Below are 24367 nucleotides of genomic sequence, written 5' to 3'. Positions count from 1 at the left end.
TTTCACAAACAGTTTTGGTTTCAATGTACAGGCATTTTTTGAGGAAAAAACAATTTTCAGAAAATTCCTGACCAGCTCTAATTATTATACCCACTTTATAAATGGGGAAACTGAGGCACTGATGTGTCGTGACTTGTCAAAGGTCACTCAGCAGGCCAGTGGCAGTGCCGGAAAGGTATTGCACATTCCAGGACACATTTCATTTGGCAATATATCCAAATAGTATAGTACTGCAATATGATATGAGTCAACAAGGCCTGTGTTCTGCATAGCCTGACTCCCTGGAGACAGAGAATAAGGAAAACATGTAATTGTGGCTTTACTGTTTGATATTTCTGGCATTTCTATGCATCTTGTTCTGTAATAACTGCTGTAGAGTGATATTCCCAGCAGAGTCTGTGGGATATATAGTGTTTTAGGTAACCATTAAGGTGCATTAGTGTTGAACTTTTAAGAACTGACTTTCTAAGTGAACAGTCAATCAAGAGAATAACCTCCCACTCACTAAAAACCTCTGTAGATGGTCTCTAATCATGGACCAGAACACGCACCCTTAACTCCACTGTAATAGCAGGTATGAAACACAAAATTTGCACATCTTACAAGATCCTGCAGGGAAATCCTGTGTCCCCTGCAGAGAGTGATTGGAGCTCTCTGCCCCTGTTGAAATTACAAATATTTTCACACGTATCTCTGAATCTCAGGAACTCTTCCTGCTTCTTTGGTAAGGAAATTCATACAGACTCTGACTATACCTTTTTGCCTTCTTATCTAAAGGGTCAGATCCCCAGCTGGGGTTAATCAGCATAGCTTCACTGAAGCCAGTGTAGCTATACTGATTTACAATAGCTGAGGATCTGGCTCTAAATTATGTATATTGTACCTCCCCTTACTAAACACAAAAACAATTCCACTTTGGCTGCCTCATGCCTTCAGTGTGGGTACAACTTGTTTGCTCTGTTTTTGAGTATGATATGTTTTCTAAAATTAGCTATGAAGAACATAAGTGTATGGAAAATGCTTTCTATAAATCTAGAGCTTTTTGGCTCCAAAGACGCTAAAGAATTGATTTCATGCTGTTTTTATGATATTAATAGAGAAATTGAAATATCTCCAAGAGTCAGATCAACTTTACTAGTTTTTGTCATATAATTAATGACTACAGCACCTCTTAGTCATCAGTCACTGCTTCTCTTCCTTTTTTTAGTCATCTTTATGGAAAGTGGGGCAGGTTATTGATTTTTAGGACAATAATTTCTGAAATAATATTCTGGGAAAGTGAAGGCTTTCTGTCTGTGATACTTTGAGTCCAACCTAAGCCGCTATTCATCTGCTTATGGTAGTATCTCATTCATTAGGAGAAACCAAATGTGGGGAGGTTAAAGGTTTGAATCTCATGCTTCTGCCATTTTCAGGATTAGTAAATTGATGATAGGTTGCATCTGCACAATGTGTCACTTTGTGCTATACACACACATACAGCAGAACTGTCAGTGTCGCTAGTTGATGCTGGGGTGTTTTGAACAATATTTGAGGTCTTAATTGAGCCACCATGGTGGGCTATTGAGTTTCTCTGTCCTTTTATAACTGTTTGACTATTCGTCGATAGTTCCAGTGGGTACTACAAGTTCTATAGACCTTTTAGATGGGACATCTTCCTCCTCAATAAGGTTATTGCAAACATCCACCCAGTGACTAGCTATGGGAGAGGTGTGTGAGGGGATGAAGGGAAGGAAGAAACAACCTCACTTTGGATTTCCATCCCAAGAAACATGAAGATCATTTACCTGTGTTATTATCCAAACTGACTCCAAGTATTGGGACAATCTTTCCTCCCTCTGGTTCAATCATAGGCCCTCCAATTTCAAGAGGCATCACAGTTCCTGTAAGGGGATTCATATACGTCCCACCCAAGGACAGTTTTTGTCCTGTCTGGGGATGGATTGTAACTCCTAGCACTGGGACTTCTATTTCTGTAGCTGGATCTAGCATGAGTCCTCCCAGTTTAAACACTCTGTCAGGTTGTAAACTAGGCAGGTTAGTCTTCACTGGTAAGCCAGTCCTTGGAGAGATAGGATACGGAACATAGGGGAATATGGGTACTTCAGACTTACAAAGCTCACCTAAATATTGAAACAGAAGAGATTTGACACTGTTACAGACTATTTTACTCTTCAGTGGATAAGAGAATTAATCCCCACGCTAATACCAAGTCTCTGCATTAGAGCTGGGAACAGAGGAATATTGGGGATTTCAAAGGATGATCATTTTTACAAACTTTCTCTTTCTTCATATGAAGAATTAAATGAAGAGAGTGAATTCCCTTTCTGTGGTTGACATATTTTTCCAGCTTAATTCCTGCTTTTACCACTTACTTAACATGAGAGTTCTTTAGCATATAATATTTTGTACAATTGAATGAACAGAAAGGAGAGAAAAAAAATAATCAGAAACAGGAAATATTTGAACATTTTGCTCTATATAAACCTGGCATGCTCAGTAAATCCTGTCCATGGCAAGGCCCAATTCATGGTGAACAAAATCTCCTTCTAGTGCCAAGCAGGCAATGAGGTGGTCACAGATCAACCTGCATGTAAGGTTTTTGTTATAAGAAAAATATAGGTAAGTGTATTAGGCTTTACTAAAATCCCTACCACGGATGCATTCCTCATGTAGGTAAGAGGATATATTAATTATCCCCATGTGTCCCTTACCTGAAGCAGAGTCAACAGCAGAGATCAGTTTAGAGCTAACTGGATCATATCCAACATTACCAGCCACAGGGAGCACTTTTCCAGTTTCAGGGTGCAGGAACTGATCCCTAGACACAGGCATGGGGCAGTGATTGACCAACAGTGTGACACTGTCCGGGTTGGGAGTTAAGAGTCCAGTTGTAGGATCCATGTAGATGGTGTCAGGTGCCCTCACATAGCCATCTGAGTCTGAGAGCAATAAGTGACAGATGAGAAAAGCAAATGAAAAACACCATCAGATCCTAAATTAAACCCTAGGTTTCTGAAATTCCAAATCTGTATGTCTACAGTGGGATTCCAATCTTAGGTTCAATCAGAAATCTATGGCTATTTCTTTGTAATAGGTTTCAGAGTAGCAGCCGTGTTAGTCTGTATTCGCAAAAAGAAAAGGAGTACTTGTGGCACCTTAGAGACTCATGAAAGCTTATGCTCAAATAAATTTGTTAGTCTCTAAGGTGCCACAAGTCCTCCTTTTCTTTGTGATAGTTTGTCTGTGATCAGAGATCACATGTAGGTCAGAGAGAGTAAGGAAGGAGAGTAAAGGCTTACAGACAGATCTTTCTATCAACTTTAGCAAATGTTCTGTATGGGAAGAGAGTTACAGTGTCTCCAATCCTTATTCTTTTCTCCCCTCAATACCTATGCATGACTCCCATGAGGCTAAAGGGACTTTTGCAACCATATGAGTGTGGCTAATAATCTCAAATTTCTGCACATAAATTCACGTTGCCCTAATCTGCAGCATACATGGAAATGTCCAAGGTAGATTTTATGTTTTAATTTTATTTAAGAAGATTTAAATAATAGCAAAAAATGCCTATAGTAGATCTCTAGGCATCATAATATTTAATTAATTTTACAATAGCAAAACACACCCAGCAACATTAAAAACAAACAAACATTCAAACAGGAACAAATTAACTCAGCTCAGCTACAAAATAGCTCCTTTCCCTCTCCACTGACATCGAATCACTAACAAAGGACATAGAGTTATACACAGACACCTAGCAGTGTGTTTATCAAAAGCCTAAGGAAGAAAAATGAAAATGTAATGTGGCAGTTATCAGAAATGTTTATCTGAAGAAATTCCATAGATGGTCATACTTGCATAACAACACAGCAAATCCTCTTTTTTGCTACATGAGCAACTGAATTAGCCAGCAGCAATGGTAGGCTGTTGTCCTATTATATGGACCAGCCACGAGAAGAGGGCAATGAACCAGTGGGTTACATCTGCCCACCTGTATATTTGCACAGTTAAAGTGATAATAGCTCTTTTTGAACATACACTAACTAGTTGCCAGAGTTTGTAGTTACCTAGTAGCTCCTCTTTGGTGAGGAGCCTGGTTTTATCTTTGTTCATGAGGTGAGCTCCTGTTCCATCTCCCAGCACACCCCATGCCTTGAGTCTGTGACTCTCCTTTATTACTGCACTTGACATTCTGTTGCTTGCAGCATCTATTTGGGCTAATAACCTGAAACTCACAAGATAAAGATAGATGTCAGTAATCTAAATATAAGGTAAAACTGTTTCAAGGCAGAATGGCATCCATTTCAGGAAAATCCTGGAGCAGGCACATAATCCATCTCTGAACATCAGCACCATCACAAAAGGGATTTTAAGGACTGAGGAAACATATGCTTTTTATCTTCCCTGCTTTTAAAATCATTTTATTAATATTTCCATGCTGATTCTGACACAGGGACCAGGCTACTCAGACCATTGTTACCTGGTGTTCTGGGATGGCTGGCCTGATAGGACAGTTCTTTGGAAGCTGAGGTGACATGGCAAATGGGAACAATTCATTAGGAAGCATGAAAAGGAACCAGAATAATTTTGGACCTTAAGGTCTAACTGGGCTCTTCTGAATATCCCCAGATCTCCTTTTGCTTGAGTTTTCCTAGCTCTGCTTTCCATTAACATGATTTCAATAACCTTGTGGTATCAGTACTTCCAGACCCATGCTGGTGCTGGTTACAAACCAGCCCACTGACTCAATACTATACAACTGCTTTGTCTGTCTAAAAACAAAAACACTTTAATGCAAAGTTCTAAAGCAAGTTACTTACCGTTGGTAGTCTGGTTTAGACCACATGGCTCTGTTCCCTCCACAAGCCATCTTCTCTGTCAGTACCTCCACCAATCTCACTGCCTCTCTCAGGGCAGAATTGAACATGACACAATGCTCTTCTTGGCATTTCAAATCATGGTGTAATAAGTGAAGTTGTTTATTTACAATCTCATCATATTCAGCAGCCAGCTGCTTTCTGTGCAGTATCTCCTCTTCTGCCTAATTGTAACGTAAAATGCAGACACCGCTGTTTTTCAAGACATGAACGGAGACTGCAGCTGCTTTGTACTTTACTAAAAAGGTAATAACTGGAGGAAAAAGAGTAAATTTTAAGGTATCTGCCCCCACTTGGGCATTCAAAGGCCAATAGCTCCCATAGGTTGGGTAATAATTACCTAGAGGTGTCCTCACTTGAATGGTCTAGTGATTCAAAACATTGGTCCATACCTGCCAGCTAGAACTTAAGGGATCAAGTTCATTTTGTTTCTATAGCTTTGAACTATATGTTTGTACATATATGTGTCTGTGTGTGTGTGTGTGTGTGTGAATGTGGGTCTTTCTATTTATAAACTGCAAAATCGTTACATTTCCTTCACAGGTTTTTCAGAACAATACAGCCAAACACACTATCTGTGAACAAGATGGAAGAAGAAGCTGCAACAAAATATACATAGATATACACACATGAATGACATTTCCAAAAGTGAAAACTTGGTAATTGCAAGGGAGAAGATATGGTCTTCCACAGGTGGGGAGAGAGTAGCATCAGACACTAAGTAAAAAAAAAAAAAAAGCACACACCAGAAAAGTCAGTAACCTTCAGAAATATGTCTCTGTACTAACACTGAATTGTTCCAACAATTTTAGAGTTTTAAAATGATCTAGTATATCAGTCACATACTTTGCAGAAATATTATTTGCCTGGTAGCTTATGACTTCGTCTAATATTATGAAAATACATGTAACCAAGTTGAGGTTTTCAGTTTCTATGTCTATGTATAAACAAATCTAAGAAAAACTGAGCTCTACCTGATATTTTGCTCTCATATAGTTCCCCATCATTATGCTGTCATAAGATTTTGCCTTCTCTGGGATACACAGCCTCATTATCCAAAGCTCTCTGAGTGAAGCTGTTTCCGTCAGAAGTTTGTGATACAAGATTTTCAGCTGAGAAGGAAACAAGATGAAAAATAAACAAATGAGGGTTGTAGCTGTTGTTCTGGACCCTCTCTCAAAGGCCACTCAATTTCTAGCACGAAATACATCTTTGAATGATTATATTCCATACAGGCATCTGATTTTCCTTTAAATATACCAATACTAGGTGACTTCACCTTGATTGGAAATCTTTGCTTCCAATACAAAACCCTCTCCATAACAATTATACAGTAAGGCAATCATTTTGCTACCTGATTTTGGGAGACTGTAAGCTGTTTGCAGCAGGGATCGTCTTTTTGTTCTGTGTTTGTACAGCGCCTAGCACAATGGTGTCCTGGTGCATGAATGGGACTCCTACGTGCTACTTCAGCACAAATAAATAATAATAGTCAGGACCTCACCATACTTCGGATAAAATTCCTGAAAGTAATCTTCATGAAATGGTCATCCTTAGATGGATGTTGCAGTATTAGAAATGCTGAGTGGCTGACACTACGATGCCATTCCTGGCAAGACCCCCTTCAGGAAATGATGTCAGAGCAAAGGAGTTCTTGGGGCTGTCTTAGGCATGTAGGTAATTTGGGGCAACAAGTGTTTTTCAGTGCGTACACTCCTTATGTGCCTTTCTTCCCACAAGATCTTTTTACTAAATATCATACTATTTAGTAAACATTTTAGTATTCCCCATTCTTTAGTGCAGATAATGTGGCCTTAAAATCAAAATGAACTATGTGCATTAAAATATATCTACAGATACAGTAGCATGCAAACATTTGTCTTATACAATTCTCTCATGCTACACTGTACACACAGACTGTAATTCTAGCTCCCCCTGCTGTTCTTAATCCATACAGTTGCATGCTGTCATACGCTGCAGATCACTGGCCTGAATCATCATCATATTAACTCCACTGATTTCAGCTGTGTTACATTGGTATAAAACTGAAGTAACATAATGCATATGGTTCATTTTGATTTTAAGGCTACATTAGCTGCACTAACTGCATTAGCTGTCTGTTCACATCAATGTACCGTTTTAATTCTCCTAAATTTTATCTCTGGCTCTTAACCCTTTTTACAAAGAAAGATAAGACATCATTACCCCAATTTTTCCAATAGAAATTGAGGCAGAGAAGTGAAGTGACTTGTCCAAGATCACATGTTACCTCAGTAGCACAACTGGGAATAGAACTGAGATTACCTGACTCCCAGGCAAATGCCCTAAACGCTGGCCTATGCTTCATAAATACAGCTTGTATGAATGATTATTATAACATATTAACGGTTTCATGGTATAGAAGATAGAATTTGGAATGACGTACATGCCTTACAGTCATACCCTAATATAGCAATAATGCTACAGATAATACTGCACATGGTTGTGAGGATCATCTGTACATACATGTGAGTATGATAAAAAAACAAATAAATCAGTTACCTCTTCTTTAAATTGGCTCAGTTTGGCTGTGACTGACAGAGACTGCATGCGCAGAATTTCAAAGAAGACATTGGTATTGAATGAATCCAGGTTTATCTGTTCTTCAGACTCCCAGATTTCACCTGTTTCTAGGAAGAAAGCTGAAATGAAAGTATTTATTATTACTTTTTAAAGAGGATCTGGATTAGAAAATTAAATGACCACAAAATCTATCTCCAGTGATCTATAGTAATTCAGAGGAAGGAAGGAGGCAAGTCAGAATACACAAGCCAATGAACATAATTAGAAATAGGATTCTGTCATGAATACGTCAAATAAATTTGATTCAGCTCTTTGCCTGAATAACTGTTTATTATGTACTTTAAAAAAAATTATCTGACCTTCTGTCTCATCAGCGTTGCCACAGTTTTCATCCAAGCTGCCTTTGTTCTTTAGCTTGGGATGACATTTTTTAACTGAAATCACTGTGGATCCTTTGGAGGAATATTTGTCAAGATTATATTTCAGCTGCAGCCTTCGAAATGGAGGGCAGGTAGTTCCTTCTTTGGACCAACCCAAGTCTTGACAAAGAAGCTACAAAACACATTGAAACCAAGTGAACAGGTTACACTATTACATATTACTATTTTTATACCGTTGTTCATTCAACCAACAGGATACATCATCACATGCAGGACCAGATCCTTAGTTGGTGTAAATCAGCATAGGTCCATTGAAGTCAAAGAAGTTATGCTGGTTTACATCAGCTGAATATCTGCTAATGTACTCAATGCTTTTTTTGCCTCTGTTTTCACTACCAAGGTCAGCTCCCAGACTGCTGCGCTGGGCATCACAAAATGGGGAAGAGATGGCCAGCCCTCTGTGGAGATAGAGGTGGTTAGGGACTATTTAGAAAAGCTGGACGTGCACAAGTCCATGGGGCCGGACGAGTTGCATCCGAGAGTGCTGAAGGAATTGGCGGCTGTGATTGCAGAGCCCTTGGCCATTATCTTTGAAAACTCGTGGCGAACGGGGGAAGTCCCAGATGACTGGAAAAAGGCTAATGTAGTGCCAATCTTTAAAAAAGGGAAGAAGGAGGATCCTGGGAACTACAGGCCAGTCAGCCTCACCTCAGTCCCTGGAAAAATCATGGAGCAGGTCCTCAAAGAATCAATCCTGAAGCACTTGCATGAGAGGAAAGTGATCAGGAACAGTCAGCATGGATTCACCAAGGGAAGGTCATGCCTGACTAATCTAATCGCCTTTTATGATGAGATTACTGGTTCTGTGGATGAAGGGAAAGCAGTGGATGTATTGTTTCTTGACTTTAGCAAAGCTTTTGACACGGTCTCCCACAGTATTCTTGTCAGCAAGTTAAAGAAGTATGGCTGGATGAATGGACTATAAGGTGGATAGAAAGTTGGCTAGATTGTCGGGTTCAAGGGGTAGTGATCAATGGCTCCATTTCTAGTTGGCAGCCGGTGTCAAGTGGAGTGCCCCAGGGGTCGGTCCTGGGGCCGGTTTTGTTCAATATCTTCATAAATGATCTGGAGGATGGTGTGGATTGCACTCTCAGCAAATTTGCGGATGATACTAAACTGGGAGGAGTGGTAGATACACTGGAGGGGAGGGATAGGATACAGAAGGACCTAGACAAATTGGAGGATTGGGCCAAAAGAAATCTGATGAGGTTCAATAAGGATAAGTGCAGGGTCCTGCACTTAGGATGGAAGAATCCAATGCACCGCTACAGACTAGGGACCGAATGGCTAGGCAGCAGTTCTGCAGAAAAGGACCTAGGGGTGACAGTGGACGAGAAGCTGGATATGAGTCAGCAGTGTGCCCTTGTTGCCAAGAAGGCCAATGGCATTTTGGGATGTATAAGTAGGGGCATAGCGAGCAGATCGAGGGACGTGATCGTTCCCCTCTATTCGACACTGGTGAGGCCTCATCTGGAGTACTGTGTCCAGTTTTGGGCCCCACACTACAAGAAGGATGTGGATAAATTGGAGAGAGTCCAGCGAAGGGCAACAAAAATGATTAGGGGTCTAGAGCACATGACTTATGAGGAGAGGCTGAGGGAGCTGGGATTGTTTAGTCTGCAGAAGAGAAGAATGAGGGGGGATTTGATAGCTGCTTTCAACTACCTGAAAGGGGGTTCCAAAGAGGATGGCTCTAGACTGTTCTCAATGGTAGCAGATGACAGAACGAGGAGTAATGGTCTCAAGTTGCAATGGGGGAGGTTTAGATTGGATATTAGGAAAAACTTTTTCACTAAGAGGGTGGTGAAACACTGGAATGCGTTACCTAGGGAGGTGGTAGAATCTCCTTCCTTAGAGGTTTTTAAGGTCAGGCTTGACAAAGCCCTGGCTGGGATGATTTAACTGGGAATTGGTCCTGCTTCGAGCAGGGGGTTGGACTAGATGACCTTCTGGGGTCCCTTCCAACCCTGATATTCTATGATTCTATGATTCTATGATCTGGCCCACAAATTCTAATCTAAAGCGTTCACATGATCTGTTCTAAACCCAACAAATGATTAGTCTTAATAGATACCACATGAGTCAAGAGGCAGGAATTGCAGTCATCAGCAGTTTGAGTTTGCTGACATATGAATTAATAAATCATCTCCACTTTTCCATCATTATCATTTATTTATTTATTTACTAGTAGCAGCAACAGGCCCCAATCAGGATGGGGACTCTACTGTGTTAGGCACCGTGAGCCTATGGAATATCCCTGCTCTGAACAGCTTACAATCTAAAAGACTGTATCACTGTTTTTTTTTATTGTGGTCCTGATCCTGTATTTGTTGCTGTCACTGGGAGTTTTCCCCTAAGGAGCCCAGAATTTGGCTCTGTGTTCACTGGCACTTTAAAGTCTGATTCATTAAAGACAAACCTTAACAGCAGCGAGCTAGGGTTAAGGTGTGGGTCTCTCATTTGTGAAACAGTCATGCAATTCACGAAGAAACATCTAAAAACCCGCCGACTCCTGCCAGCCTCTGGATGATGAACTGGAGAAAGGGAGCCACTGGTAAAAGAATTCTCCCTGTCCCCACCCACCAGTGGCTGGATCACATCATTGTTCCCAATTTAACACAATCCTGGTAACAGAGAATGAGCATTAAGGTAGTGGCTGAATCACTTGTATCTTCTGGGACCATAGGCATGATTTATAACCCCAGGAACTCTCAATATTGTCCACTTTTTATCTATCTCTCTGCTATCTTGATAGTGCCAGTCAGCATAGCATCTAGGTCTTGGTCTACTGAACTAAGAAGCATGGGTGAAATTCACCCTTCTATGCAGCTCTTAAATACTACTTAAGGCCTCGCATTAGGGCGTAATTGGTGCATAGGGCTGTGCAGGACCTTTGCGCAGGGATGAATTTCAAAATGTGTATGCAACATGTAGTTTAATCCTAAATCCAAAATCTGGAAGTGGTGCAGTGGAAAGAGATATTATATAATTTTTACTTACAATCAGCAACAGGCAGGTAATAAGGAAAATGAGAAGTCCTATTATTAATCCAATAATAGCTGGCCAGTCAGGTTTCAGAAGAAGGTTTGGGATTCTTGCAATGCCCACTTGTATGACATGTCTGGGAGTTGTTGGGAAGAACGGCCCGTCTTCATAACACTGTCCACCATACGGCATGACTCTAATATACTTCATGGAATGAGCATACATGTAGAAAGAGCAGGTCAGACAGATGCAACTTTGGCTCTATCCATCTGAACGCAAATGGTAGGTTTGTATTTTAAACAGAGGGTCAGATCTTCACTGACCCCTCCCCCCACCTCTTTACACTCAAATGTACTTCATGAACACACACATTCACAAGCCTCTGTACTCCTACATGTGCACACACCCCAACACACTTTGTACAAACTCAACAAAATGTACGTAAAATACAAAGAGACTCATTATCATTTTGACGTTTCCTCTGATACCAAACCATTGTGTGGAACTTGAGACACTCCATTGAAAATAGCATCATAAAAGCAAAAATAGAATTCCCCAAAACAAACCATTTTTTTGTTCTGGTTACTACTGAGCCCAAGGACATAGGTGCCAGGATGCTGGAATTGGTACAGGAAAAGGAGGAAGCTGGTGGAGGTCAGTTTGATTTCCTCTGCCAGGCTGCGGAATCCTCCCCAGTCAAATTCATTATTTGTGTTGTACAAGTTGTTTCTAGGAGCAGAAACAAAAGTTGGCTCTTGACATCATCTGTTTGTAAAATACTCTGCAAATATTGTGCATAATTACAGCAGAAACTTGCTAATGCACAATAATGACTGGGAGACCACTTGCAAATGACTTGATCCCATGAATAGGTAAGTGTAAAGAATGAGGGAGTTATATATAGTACTTTTTACAAATATCATATGCCCGTCAGGTTATCTGCCTGAATGCCAGAAAGCATTGAATCAAAGGAGGAAAGGGGGAAACGCACACGAAATGAAACAATGACAAAGATAATGTTTGGGCCATCAGTGGAAAGAAACTACCTGTCTGGCTCCATGCAGGCTAGAATGGTTTACTCTTCATAAGGCTAAAGCCTGGGGTCAAAGGGGATCCTAAATCTCAAAGAGAAGGGATTTTGGTGTGAGTTAGTAGAGGCTGTCGAGGTTGTGACAGTGAAAAGCTGGCAAGAGTGCAGTCTGCTTCTCTCTGCCAGAGGTGGAGTTAGTGGGGTTGAGTGGTACTTCCAAAAGCTGTCAAGGAAAATTTAAGGTTTAAGTCAGACCCAAGCATATCAGCCCTTTTTTGTTTTACCCTTTGCTCTATATGCTCTGTACCTTTAGGGAATGTTTTGTTTTGAAGACACTGTCTGTGTCACTGTGAACTTGTACTGTCACAGGCACCCAAAGGAAAGCTTGTAGAGGTGCCTAACCGGGGTTTGTCCTATACCATTAACATGATTGGGAGCCAGGGGGCTGCAGTGCAGAGATCCAGCCTAAGAGTGGCTGGACCATGTGGTCCCTTCCAGAGTGAGTTGCAGGGCACCAGGCCTGTCATCTTAGGGGTGCAGTTGAGAGGAACTAAAAAGGGTCTACAGTGCAGTTCGCCTTGTACCCATGTGTAACAGGCCAGCCTGTCCCTTTAAGGCCAGAAGGCTTTGGGCTGGTCAGCTCTGATCCATTAGCCCTGCCCTGCTACACCTGTGCTGGCTGAAGTGGAGAACACAAAGCAGACATAGGCCTGTGGAAGACTCCAGGTAGGAAGGCCTGAGAGTGGCTGCTCAGGAAAGAGTAGGGAGCAACCAATAGGAGCCCAGGAGGGGCTGAGTGGAGAGAAAGACAGGAGCCTGGGAAGGGTGAAAGCTGAACCCAGAGGGAGGGCAGAAGAGTGTGTGAATCAGAGAGAAGACAGACCCCTTTGGAAGGATGAGCTGGGGCCAGTAGGAGAGTGGGTCAAAGACTTTGTGTTTTGTTTGTTTTGGACTTGTATACCCTGGAAGGGGTGGAATTCTCTTTATGGCTTAGCCAGAGGGCCAAGTCACTGCAGCAAGATTGTTGTGGTAAAACTGAGGGACAGACGGCTGCAATCCCAAGTCTTCCTGTGAGGGGGCACTCTGAGATGGTGAGTGTTGTAACACTGTGACTGTGAGTAAGGATGAAATTCATCCCTGTGCAGAGGGCCAGCAGAAAGCCAAAGCAGGGCTGAAATGGGAGTTAAGTGGTGGATAAGACTTGTGTTGGCCTGCTGCACAGAAGTGAAGTGAACAAACACAACAATAAAAAAGCAAAGAGATGGCATCACAAAATACACTTTGGTCACTTATTTTGATAATTGCACTTTAGTTTTAATTTTTTGTGAAGATCTTTCCTTAAGTACCAGTATATATTCTGCAGCCAGTTTTGTAAAAAATAATGCAGATTTAATAATAATTGATTCCACTCCCATCCACTTAGTTTTCTGCTCTTAAATCTGTGTTGAGAGATGTGGAAAAGACAACCATGTTTTCTATGGATCAGATAAATGTGGATTAGCAAACTTCTATTGGGTTTAGAATATGTACTTACACATCATACACTGGATAATGTTCTTTAGAAACAATGAAGAGGATGGTAACGTTACCACTGATGCATGTAGTGGGATTTAAGATGCCTGTAAATGTGATTTGCAATGTAGAGTTTGAAGGCCTCTGGCTTTGAGCCCAGTAAAATTGAGGATCTTCGTTGCCAGTCTTTCCTGTGGAAACAGAGATCTCAGTGGGCTAGGATCTTACTCTTCATGGCTGTTTGTATACATAATGGTCACAGGATATTGTATTTCCCGCTTATTTTACAATTAAACTTTATAGAGCTGAATCTTGTTTCCAGAATAAACCAAATTTACAGTCAGGGTGGCAGATAAATGTTGATTCTCTCTCTGGCTCTTACCTGACTTTGTGAAACTGTGCACTGTTCTTTCATCCTTGCTAAAATTGTTCCTCTAAAGGTTAGGCATTAGCTGCATGATTTCCAGCTCTTATAGCATTTCACTATGTAACGAAACGACACTCTTGCATTTTACGGCAATTGGCTCATCCATAGATTTGAGGCTGGGAAAGCATGAGTAAAACTGACTGTGGGCACCCCTCTTGCAAGGATGTAGGGATCAAGCAATTGCAATGGGAGTTTTGGGTGCTTAGAAAATAAGGCTTGTTACTTGGATGCCTCGATAAGGATTTAGATGCCTAACTTTAGGCACCCATGTTTAAATTGTTGACCTTAATATTTTGAAAATAATAATAGTTCCAACTCATGTAGAGAATCATTTTGCCAACAGAATCACTAGGACCTTAGGATGTATAAGCCAGAGACTCCTATATCAATTTTGCAAGGGGCTTGTGGAACCAATAAAAAAGTTACTTGACATAGTAATAGTTAAAGTGAGAGAGAAGGAAGGCACAGATTTACTGTAGGGAACACAGCTGTGGGCATTCTGCATGTGGTGATATTTGACCCGGGAGAGAACTGCTTGGCAATACTCTAGTGAAGACAGGGTCTGATTCAGAGCCCCCTTAAGTCAACTGAATTCTTTCTGTTGACTTCAATAAGCTTTGGATCAGGCTTAGAATGAGGGAATCTCTCAGGGGATATGATAAGGTGGAGGAGGACAAGGTCTATACGCTTTGAATATAGCTATTAACTGTTCACTGCAGACACAGTTCAGAATAGCAGGGAATTAATGTTGGTAACCAAAGGCAAATCTTATAGAAACTACGTTTTGCAGCCTTGCTGCATAGCCTCACCTGGAGCTGCTGCTGACAATGGTACACTTTTGTCAGGAGATGAAATTTTGTTTGGCACAATGAGCTTGTGCAGCAGTTCAGGGTCAGGATTGTAGACACCCAAAAACCCTTTTCCTGAAATGATACAAAAGCATCAGTCACCCGCATTTTTATCATACCAGAACCCCTATTTCCTCCCCCTCTGGAGAGGATCAATTTATCTCACCTCAAAAATCAAGCTTAGAAAAACTGAAATAGAACTGTATCCAGAGTGCACTGGGCCCTTTTTGGCTCTGTAATTTCATTCAGGGCCTGTGCTCTAAAACGCATGTGCAGTATCCATGTGCTTCAGATTCTCTTTGGCACTACAGGGCCAGATCTTCAGGTGGTAATTGACGCAACTCAGCTGAAGTCAATCGAGCTATGCTGATTTACACCAATTGAGGATCTGGCTCAGATGGTCAAATGCACCACTTGTGTAAATGGGCACAATTAATGCTAACGGAGCTTCATTTGGTTACACAAATAATGCATTTGGCACACCGTTTTTATTCCAGAGTAATGGAAAAATATACATGCATATGTACATTTACATCTACTTGCTAAATGCACATTAAAACATGAGGCATAAGCATCCCCAAGCAGAATCTCTACAGACAAAGGATCTGTGAAAGGGATTGTCTGACATGTAAACCTAGCGTTCTTCATACTTTGCGTATCACACTTTGGGGAAGCCGAAAGCTTAAAAAATGTCTGGTCTTACATGGTATTTAACAAGTACATAGGTGGGATCTTTGCACAGAGGTGTGAGTTTTATCTAGAGTGCTGACACTTTGAATTAAACTTTTGAGTCTGAGATCTCCATTCTAGGAAATAATCCATTGAGGCTCTTTAAAAGGTATTTTGATGAGTACCTTGTTGTTTGCCATGTCCACTCGGTGTGGTGCTCTGTCCCACTCTAGTAGTGGTCAGGCCACTGAGGGTATGTCTACATTGCACCCTAAGGGCTGTGGGACCTCGGTTTGTAGACTTGGTGCTTCTAACCCCATCCTTGAGCATCCACAGTGCGTTGTAAAACTGGGTTTATAATTGCTGGACTCAGGTGTCACAGCCACACTAATGTGTCCATACTGCATTATGCTGACCTTCTGACTTGGGTCACTGGCTTGTCCTGTATCCTGAAAAATGACAGGGGTTGGACCTAAGCCTCAGTGGGATTTAGGTTCTGACCCACCCCCCTAGCAGAGACCTCAGACCCAGGTCTTGAGTGCTTGTTTACCCAAGTTGGACAGATTTCTGTGTGGATGGAAGAAGGGCTTGGGCTCAAGCCCAAGTCAGAGCCTGGGATTAATGTGCACTGTAAACATACCCCTAGAGTGACAAGCCAACTACAGCCTTGGCTCACAGAGATTGGTCTTTTAGCTCAGGCAGTACACACTTGTACATCAAGATCCAGCAGTCTCGGGTTCAATCCCTGCTGCCAACAACCCGCCCAGGGATGTCAACATTACATTTATAAAGGCCATTCATTACCTGTATAATACTATGAAATCTGTCATCCCCTTCCTTACCATTTGTTTTCACCATGTATACAGGATAGGAAGACATGCTGTGCTCTGTAGGGCAGGGGTTCTTAGCTGAGGAACGCAGCACTTGTAGAACTGCCTTTAATTGTTCCAAGAAAATGGCAATCTGAAAATAAAAGTTGAAGTTTGAGGTTTACTAATATAATATCTTAGCCATAGGCCATTCCTCATAATACAATAAATAATTACAAACTGCAAATCGACACAAATCCAAATAACAGATACAAATTTTAAACACACAAATTAAAGAAACAAAATTAACCCTTCCCTAAAATCAGTTACATCTTTAAAATCACCACCCCGAAAATGATATCTGAAAATTAGATTTAGAAAAATTAGAACTCCCTCATTTCATTTAAGTCAAAGGTAGCCTCCTTCTCAGATTCTTTTTTCTCACTTTTATGGCCTACCAGGCAAATAGGGTGACAGCCAATACAACTGAAATGTTTTCACTATGTAGCAAGTATTCTAATTTCTGAGGTGATGTGGTAAAAGGCACCAGGCCCAGGAAGAGAGAGAACCATTTGTTTCTCAAGTCGCAGTGCAGGTTACAAGCTTGCTAAGTCTTCAGCCTGGCCAGACCCATATGGACAAAGACAATTATGTCTATCAGTACCAGCACACCTCTTTTCCAAATTGGCCATCTGCATAGATTGGAAATTGAGACCGACAGGCCACACCATCATCTTGTTCAGAATATCCAAATACTGAAAAGTTTATAAGTTTGGGTGACATGAATTTCACATACAAGCTACAGCTGCAATACAAGACCAGATGCAAAAATACATCAGACATCTAAAGCAGAATTTACTTTTGTTTTGTTCCTACACTTAAGACATCACTCTTTAAAAAAAAAAAGGGAGGATGATCTTCAATTATAAGGCTGACTGGATATTAAAAAATTAATATAAATAGATGCACTGGAAAAGTTACAAGAGAAGCACATTTACCTGGCTCCCATTTCTGTAAGTGATAGAAAGTTGAGCATTTTTCCCTTTACAGACAAACTGCAGAATGTCTCTTTGTTGTCTTCTACACTGAGAGTTACACACACTGTTCAGATTGTCTGCTCGACAAACGCAGAGGCCAAGAACCTTGTCATAGCCTTGATAGTCTTCAGGAAGGGCACAAACCTGTAGAGAAATGAACAAAGAAGAAATTCTGCCATAAAAGTGTGAAAACAATCTGAATGTTGGGACTCTAATCAGGACCTCTTGGGAAAAACAGAAAAATGCAGAAGGAAATTGGGCAGTTGTTTTGTCATGCTGAAAGAATCTGAACTTCTTATTTCGGGTAGGACAGGAGCAACATGCAGGAATTCAGAGCATGTTGTGAAAACTCCAGTGACACTTTGTTCATGCACAGTCTATACGCAATGCAGAAATGGTCAGAAAGTTATGCATGGTTTCAGGATTTCGATGAAGTGAGCTGTAGCTCACGAAAGCTTATGCTCAAATAAATTTGTTAGTCTATAAGGTGCCACAAGTACTCCTTTTCTTTTTATAAAAAACACAGTACCTTATTTGTACAGTATTTCATCCATTCTTTCTTAGTCAAGCACTGTCCTTCCTGGTTTCGGGAAGTTGCATCTCTACAAATGTCATATACCTGTCTAACACAGTGTCTCCTCCCATCCATTAAAGTCTTATAACCTGGAGCACATGGGCAGTGAGCATCACTGAGCTGTAAGAAGAAAGAGAATTTATTCAGCATCTGTGGTCTTCCAGGCAAAACTGCTTCCACAGACTACTTATATCAGGATCTCACTTTATTGGACAGATGTAAACTGAACCTTCGGCTTTCAAATACATGCTCTTTACCTTCCATCAGAGGAGACAGAACGATGCAACCAAGAGAAACTCAAAACAATACAGAGTTCCGGAATGTGAACAGGGAGACATGAGGCCTGCATATGAATAGTCAGTTGTAGGATTGAAGGGTACAGCCAGTAAAGAAGGAGAATTATTATGTTTAGGGTAGTGCATACTAGGTATATTGGCAGGGTAATGTGAGAGCCCAAGGATGAAATAATAGATGGTGCTATGGGCAGGATTGAATTACATTGGCAGGTGTGTGTGAGCACTTAGGACTAAAACAACAGTGGTCCTGAAATGCTTTGGCAGACCTTTGTCTAGAAGTTTGTACAGTGTCTGACCAATGCTTGGATCTAGCCAGTTCTGCCATTTTCTCACTTTCATGAGTACTAAAGTTCTAGAGCTCAAAGTAACAAAAACCCTTTATTTTGTTTTAAAATGAAGCATTTCTTTAAGTGTTAGTGTGATTAAGCATGATGTGGTCAAAATTCTCAGTGTGATTTGGTCACAATAGGTTATTTGGAAATAAAACTGATTTTTTTAAGTGTAAGCTTTCTGTGGGCAAGGTCCGTCTTTTCATTATTTGAGGGTACCGTGCATAGCACATGGGGGCTTCAGTCTCTGACTGGGTCTTGCAAGGGATACAGCAATTCAAATAATAAGTAATAATAAATAATAATAATTTAGTTATTTAAGAAAATGGAAGAATCTTTTATTAGAAATAAAACTAAATTTCAACCCTTCCACTTTAAATTGTTCTTTCACAATCAGAAGGAGCTGGTCCTATACCTGAAACACACGGCCTTCCCCATGACAGACACATGTTTCTTGACCCTCCTTGGGTTGCACAGCTTCTGAGCCACATGGAAGACATGCCACTTGGCCAGGTGTGGGATTAAAGAAATTCACTGGGCAGTTCAGGCAACTGTGTGAAGTCAGAGTTCCTTCTGCAGAACGGAAGGTGCCAGCTGGGCATGGGACTGGTAGAATGCTTCCTTCAGGACAGAAAAAACCTTCGGAAAAAAGCAAAGAGTAAAACTTCACAATACAGGTACATTAATTAGTGTAATTACAGTATAAATGTATTGTAATTACACTGTAGTTCTAATTTTTGATGCAATTAAGCATATCCCAATTCTTCAATTAAAAATGCTTGCCCATTGCATAAAATATATTATATTTTATATTTATATGTTACAACTTTATATTGCAATGCTGTATGAAAATCTTCTAATTGGCAAATGCTGTTATTACAGAAAAGACAGGATGCTACACATTTATCATTTACACCTAATTATCTCTCAGATCACAGCTCACACTACCACTCCTTGAAACTATTTATTACCCAAAAATTCCCATAGCATTTGACAAAATAAAAACTCCATTGTCCTGCACTCCCAATGCACAAGTAATATATGAAAGAGCATTTTGAAGAAGCCAAGAAAATCTAAAAATATTTATTTCATTTAAAAGTATTTACTTGCAGGACTAGAAACAATCTACGCAATGGGGCAGATCCTCAGCTGGATAAATTGTCAGCTCCATTGAATCCATTGGCTACATACATTTACAACTACCATGTGGTCCTATAAAAGGCCAGGGAACAACATATGCTCTTGTAATATCTTAAAAGCTTCACTCTCATCAATATATGAATAAGTTGAAGATCTGTGATTCCCCCACACAACAGAAAGTTGCTTGACCCCCCCAACCCCCCAGTCTTGTCGGCCTCTTTCTCTACGCAAAAAACAAAGGGCCTCACCTGTCTGGCCCTTAATTTCTGATTCTAAAGCCTTTTGCACCCACAGTAACCCAGGTAGGCCAAAAACAATGGCTTTCCAATGAGATCAGAAATACTGAATACAATGTAGAAAGCTTTACTTATTCCTGCAGTAGTCATGCTAAACCTTCCAGCCAATCATGGATTCTGTCTGTTACCTAATCATAGTGATAAAGATCAGATGCTACGTCAGAAGAATTTCACTCTTTTGAAGGATATTTTTTAAAAATTCAAGAAAAAGGATTGTGAGAACATTTAAATAGTTTCTAGCAAATGGATATTAGCCTATTTCAAAATACCTGCTGGACAGACTGACTGATTCTGTTCTCTTCTTGTACAGAAGACTCCATTTTCACAATTCTGATTGTTCTGAAGAAGTTGCAAATCCCCAGCACAGCAAGACAAGCTCAAGAATATGGATAAAATAAAGATGAGACAGGCCATCTTTCTGTGGCACAGAGCAGAGAAATGATCAGTTCTTTAAACCTTGGTTACTAACATGCATACACCCTGGAAGGCTTTCACTTCATCCACTGAATATTTTATAGGGAGCGAAACTTAAGACACATGAATGTATTAATATAAAACATTCATGGAAGATACCTGATCTTACTGTGTTTCTTTCAGGGTCATGTAACAGAAGCAGGATCCTGTCCAATGCAAACAGCTAGCAAGTGAAATATGAATGCAGTACTGGGCTGGGGACAAATGCTTTGCTGTTTTTATTCAATTCCTCACCATTCTGGTCCAAGGATCTCATTCCTAGTTGCTGAACTTTGTGACTAGAACCTGAGCCTTTTGAGGATGATCATAACTGTCCCTCTTTGTCTTAATCTATGAATCCCCACTCTAAATAAATCTGAATTCAAAATAAACTACCATAAATTTAAGCATGATGAACTTTATGTTTTGGTTTTGGGGCAGGCTACATAGTTTACACCAACAATTCATTATTATTACCTTACTTTATCTTTCTTCCCCTTCCACCTTGGCTAGATTAGTCACCCAAAGTCATTGGCATAGATTTGAACACAATACAGGAGGCCTGTCTCCCAATGCTTTGTCTTTTTGCATCCTTTTACAGTTTTTAAACAGCATCATGGGAAGTTTTGCAGGACCAATTGTCCCGCAAAAACTGGATTTTCATTGTCTTAGTAGGCTTCCACAACAGGTGGCAGCATTGCTTCTTGTATAGGCTGGTAAAAGATCATCTGCACCACAATTAACTAAAGATTGAAGTGGCTGCATGCTCACTATAATTAGTGATGATTTAATTGCTTTAAACATTGTCAAAACAAAAGCAAACAAAAATAATTTGGATGGTTCACCCTTATGTTTTATTTCTGTTGTTTTTTGCAACAAGCAGAACTAGATTATAGATTCTCTTCACCTTTGCCGTGACAAGTCTAAGGGTAACATTTTCAAAAGTGTCTATGGGCAGGATTTTCAAAGGTATTTATGCTCCTAAAGAGCATAAAAGAGCAGATAAGCACCTATTGGGATTTTCAAAAGCACCTGAGCACCTAACTCCTCTTGACTTTCAATAAGACTTATACCCCTAAGTGACAAAGTCAATTTTATACTAAAGTCCTATTACCAAAATGATTTAGGCACGAAGGCCCAGATCCTCAACGGTATATAGGCACTTTCAATGGGGGTTAGGTTCCTACATATATTTGAGCACCTGGGCCTACAGTAACATTTTCAAAAATGCCTCAGTCCCATTTTCAAAAGTAATTTAGGGCTTGTCTACCCAGGGACAGTCAGGAAAATTAATCCAAATTAACTGAAGGCCTGAATTTAAAGTGGATTAAACTAATAAAGCATGCATTTTTAACAGTGAGAGTAATTATCACTGGAACAATTTACCAAGGGTTGTGGTGGATTCTCCATCACTGACAATTTTTAAATCAAGATTGAATGTTTTTCTAAAACTCTAAGAATTATTTTGGGGAAGTTCTCTGTGTTACACTGGAGGTCAGAACATTATCACAATATTCCCTTCTGGCCTTGGAATTTTTGAATCTGTTCCAGTGTTGTATGTGCATTTCCTAGGGTAATTTTTAACAAATTCCTTCTTGGGAGACTTTGAAGGTCTCAACCAGTCATTGTTCCATGTACATTATAACTGAAAGTATTATTTTTATTCTAAAATGTTTGATATAAAACGACATGTTGCTTCCAACAATTGTGACATATTGATTGCAGTGGTGAGAACAATGACTTCTGGTGCCATTAGTGCTTCTGGCTCACTTATCTTAAATTAAAATTATTTTATTTTTATTACAGTACTGTCTAGAGCCACCAATTGAGATCAGATCCCTATTGTGCTTATTGCCATATGTGTACATAGTAAGAGACAGAAGCTTATAATCGAAAACCAGGTCTACACTATAAAGTTTGTCAACATAGCTCTGTCAGTCAGGGGTGTGAAAAAAAAGCTACACACAGCTGATATAGCTATGACAACAAAACTCCCGGAGTAGGCATGATAGACAGAAGAATGATTCTGTTAGCATAGCTAATGTCGTTCAGGGAGGTGGCGACAGAAAAACTCCTTTCTGCATAAGCTGTGTTTACCCTGGGGGTTCTTCCAGTATACTTACACCGGTAAAGCTATATTGATAAAACAAGTCGAGGCCTCAGCAGAGAAGAAAGAAAAGGGCAGTATTATTATTCCCGTTATATACATGAGGATCTGAGGTACAAAGAGATCAACGTCCCAGTCCATAAATATGAGTGTGCATGTAACTTTACACACACAAATACTGCTATTGATGACGGGGCTAATCAAGTGTATAAAGTTATGTACATGTTTGTAGGACTGGGGTAAATAACTAGCCCAGGGTCGCACAAGAAGTCCGTGGTAGAGATAACTGAATTCAGATTTTCTGCATCCTAGCTGGGTGCCTTAAATGCAAGACCATCCTCGTTAGCACTATTTTAAATAATAGAATAGTGGAAGCTGGTTATAACGTTAGAGATTTTTTTCTCCTAGGAAGGGTTGTGCTGGACGGGCCTCCAAATCATAGGTATGGCAGCAGCATCTGCAAACATAATGAATATAGCATCAGATGAACAGACACTGAGATCCGGGAGAGATTTGGTTTTATAATGAAGAACATAAAATAACTCAAGATAGTGGCTTATACAGTAACTCCTTCATGATTATATCTCCTTTTGGTCTCTGCAGCAAATATCAATACCTGTGGCTATGGGCCTGAACTGATGAGATAAGACTTAATTGTGGAAAAGCTATCAACAATTGGTGCTAGGTTACTCACTGTTACAAACAAAGATACAATGTCTCATTTCTCCAGAAGTGACATAAGGGGCTGCGGTGTGTGCCAGTCGGTCACTTCCCTTGCTTCTGCTGGGAATGCTGGAGAGAAAATACTTTAATGGGAGGAGGGAAAGCTTAGATCCCAGTGGAGATGGATGCTGTTCTAAGGGTGGAGGCTGATGCTGTTTTAGGGAGCGCTTCTTCTGGTTGTTTGTTTTCAATTGTTTTATGTCCAAGTTCTCTTGAAAATACTAAGGCGGAGGGGAACAAAGAAACTAAATAGGAATTTTTGTACCAGGAGGGAGTGCTTTGGTCTTAGAGCAGCAGCTGTCATTTAGCCTTCTTCCCTTATTGTTTCTAGTATGCTGGAGATCAAACCTGATATATTAATCTTGATTGCAATACAAACAAACCACACATGTACCAAATTGCCAAACCCTCAAGAAACACATTTGCAGTGTTGACAACCCCAAAAGTTCAAAAATCAGGAGTCATGCTCTCCAGAATCATGAGATTGGCGTAGAAATCACATTTTTTATTTGTATTGTGTTTTTGTTTTTAAATTGGGGTTCTTTTTATGGTTTTTGAGCATTTAGCGTGCCCTGGGGTCACATTTTCAAGCTTTCCTCTGAAACCGTGAGTGCTAGAAACTCACTTTTTTAAAATGCAAGCTGAGAGTCTCACATAGTCACATGATTCCAGGCGTCAGAGATTGAAGTAAAACATCACATATTGTGAGACTTTTGATAAAAGTCATAAGAACAACAACACTACATTTATTCTGTTCACATAAGCATCAAAAAGCTCAGACTTTTATCCAAACCTCTTAGGACTCCTTTCCTCTCCTATGATCTCCCAATAAGTTCCTGGCTCCTTTCCTTCCCCGCCCCTGCCAGGGCCTTCTGATTCCTAACCAAAGACCAACTAAAGATGCCCCATATTATTTGGGGTTTGGATCCCATTGGGAGCAGGGTATCTGGGTGCTAGAGACAGGAGCACTTGCTAAGTTGTTTTCAGTTAAGTCTGCAGCTTTGGGGGCGTGCATCAGATCCTGGGTCTGTGTTGCAACAGATTAGCATATCTGGCTCAACAAGACAGGGTTCCGGAGGCCCAAACTGACAGAGAAAATGGGCTCAGAGGTAGTCTCAACACATCAGGTGACAGTCCCAAGGGGATCTCTGTGACCGAACCCGTCACACTTCCTATCTTTCCTATGCAGTGGGATAGTTTCCTCTTGTGCCCTTAATAATGTCTCTTTGAAAAACTGCCAACTGTCTTCA

At 40.5% G+C, this 24367-nt stretch overlaps 1 protein-coding gene across 1 annotated transcript in view; it reads right to left on the bottom strand.

Annotated features, from left to right (window-relative positions):
• Positions 1-7048: 7048 nt before the first annotated feature.
• LOC114021130 overlaps positions 7049-24367 on the bottom strand; it is a 40304-nt gene continuing 22985 nt past the window's right edge. The window contains exons 11-19 of the mRNA XM_043533858.1: positions 17729-17893; positions 17161-17343; positions 16196-16316; positions 14646-14759; positions 13432-13600; positions 11434-11596; positions 7802-7994; positions 7422-7561; positions 7049-7054 (exon numbers count right to left, since the gene is read on the bottom strand). Coding sequence (XP_043389793.1) covers positions 7049-7054; positions 7422-7561; positions 7802-7994; positions 11434-11596; positions 13432-13600; positions 14646-14759; positions 16196-16316; positions 17161-17343; positions 17729-17893 — 1254 coding nt within the window. The remainder of the gene's footprint in view (positions 7055-7421; positions 7562-7801; positions 7995-11433; positions 11597-13431; positions 13601-14645; positions 14760-16195; positions 16317-17160; positions 17344-17728; positions 17894-24367) is intronic.

This window comes from Chelonia mydas, chromosome 22, assembly GCF_015237465.2.
Source record: "Chelonia mydas isolate rCheMyd1 chromosome 22, rCheMyd1.pri.v2, whole genome shotgun sequence".
In the NCBI taxonomy this organism is placed as follows: Eukaryota; Metazoa; Chordata; order Testudines; family Cheloniidae; genus Chelonia; species Chelonia mydas.
The sequence above is the reverse complement of the archived record's forward strand: the minus strand, read 5'-3'. Positions and strand labels throughout refer to the sequence as shown.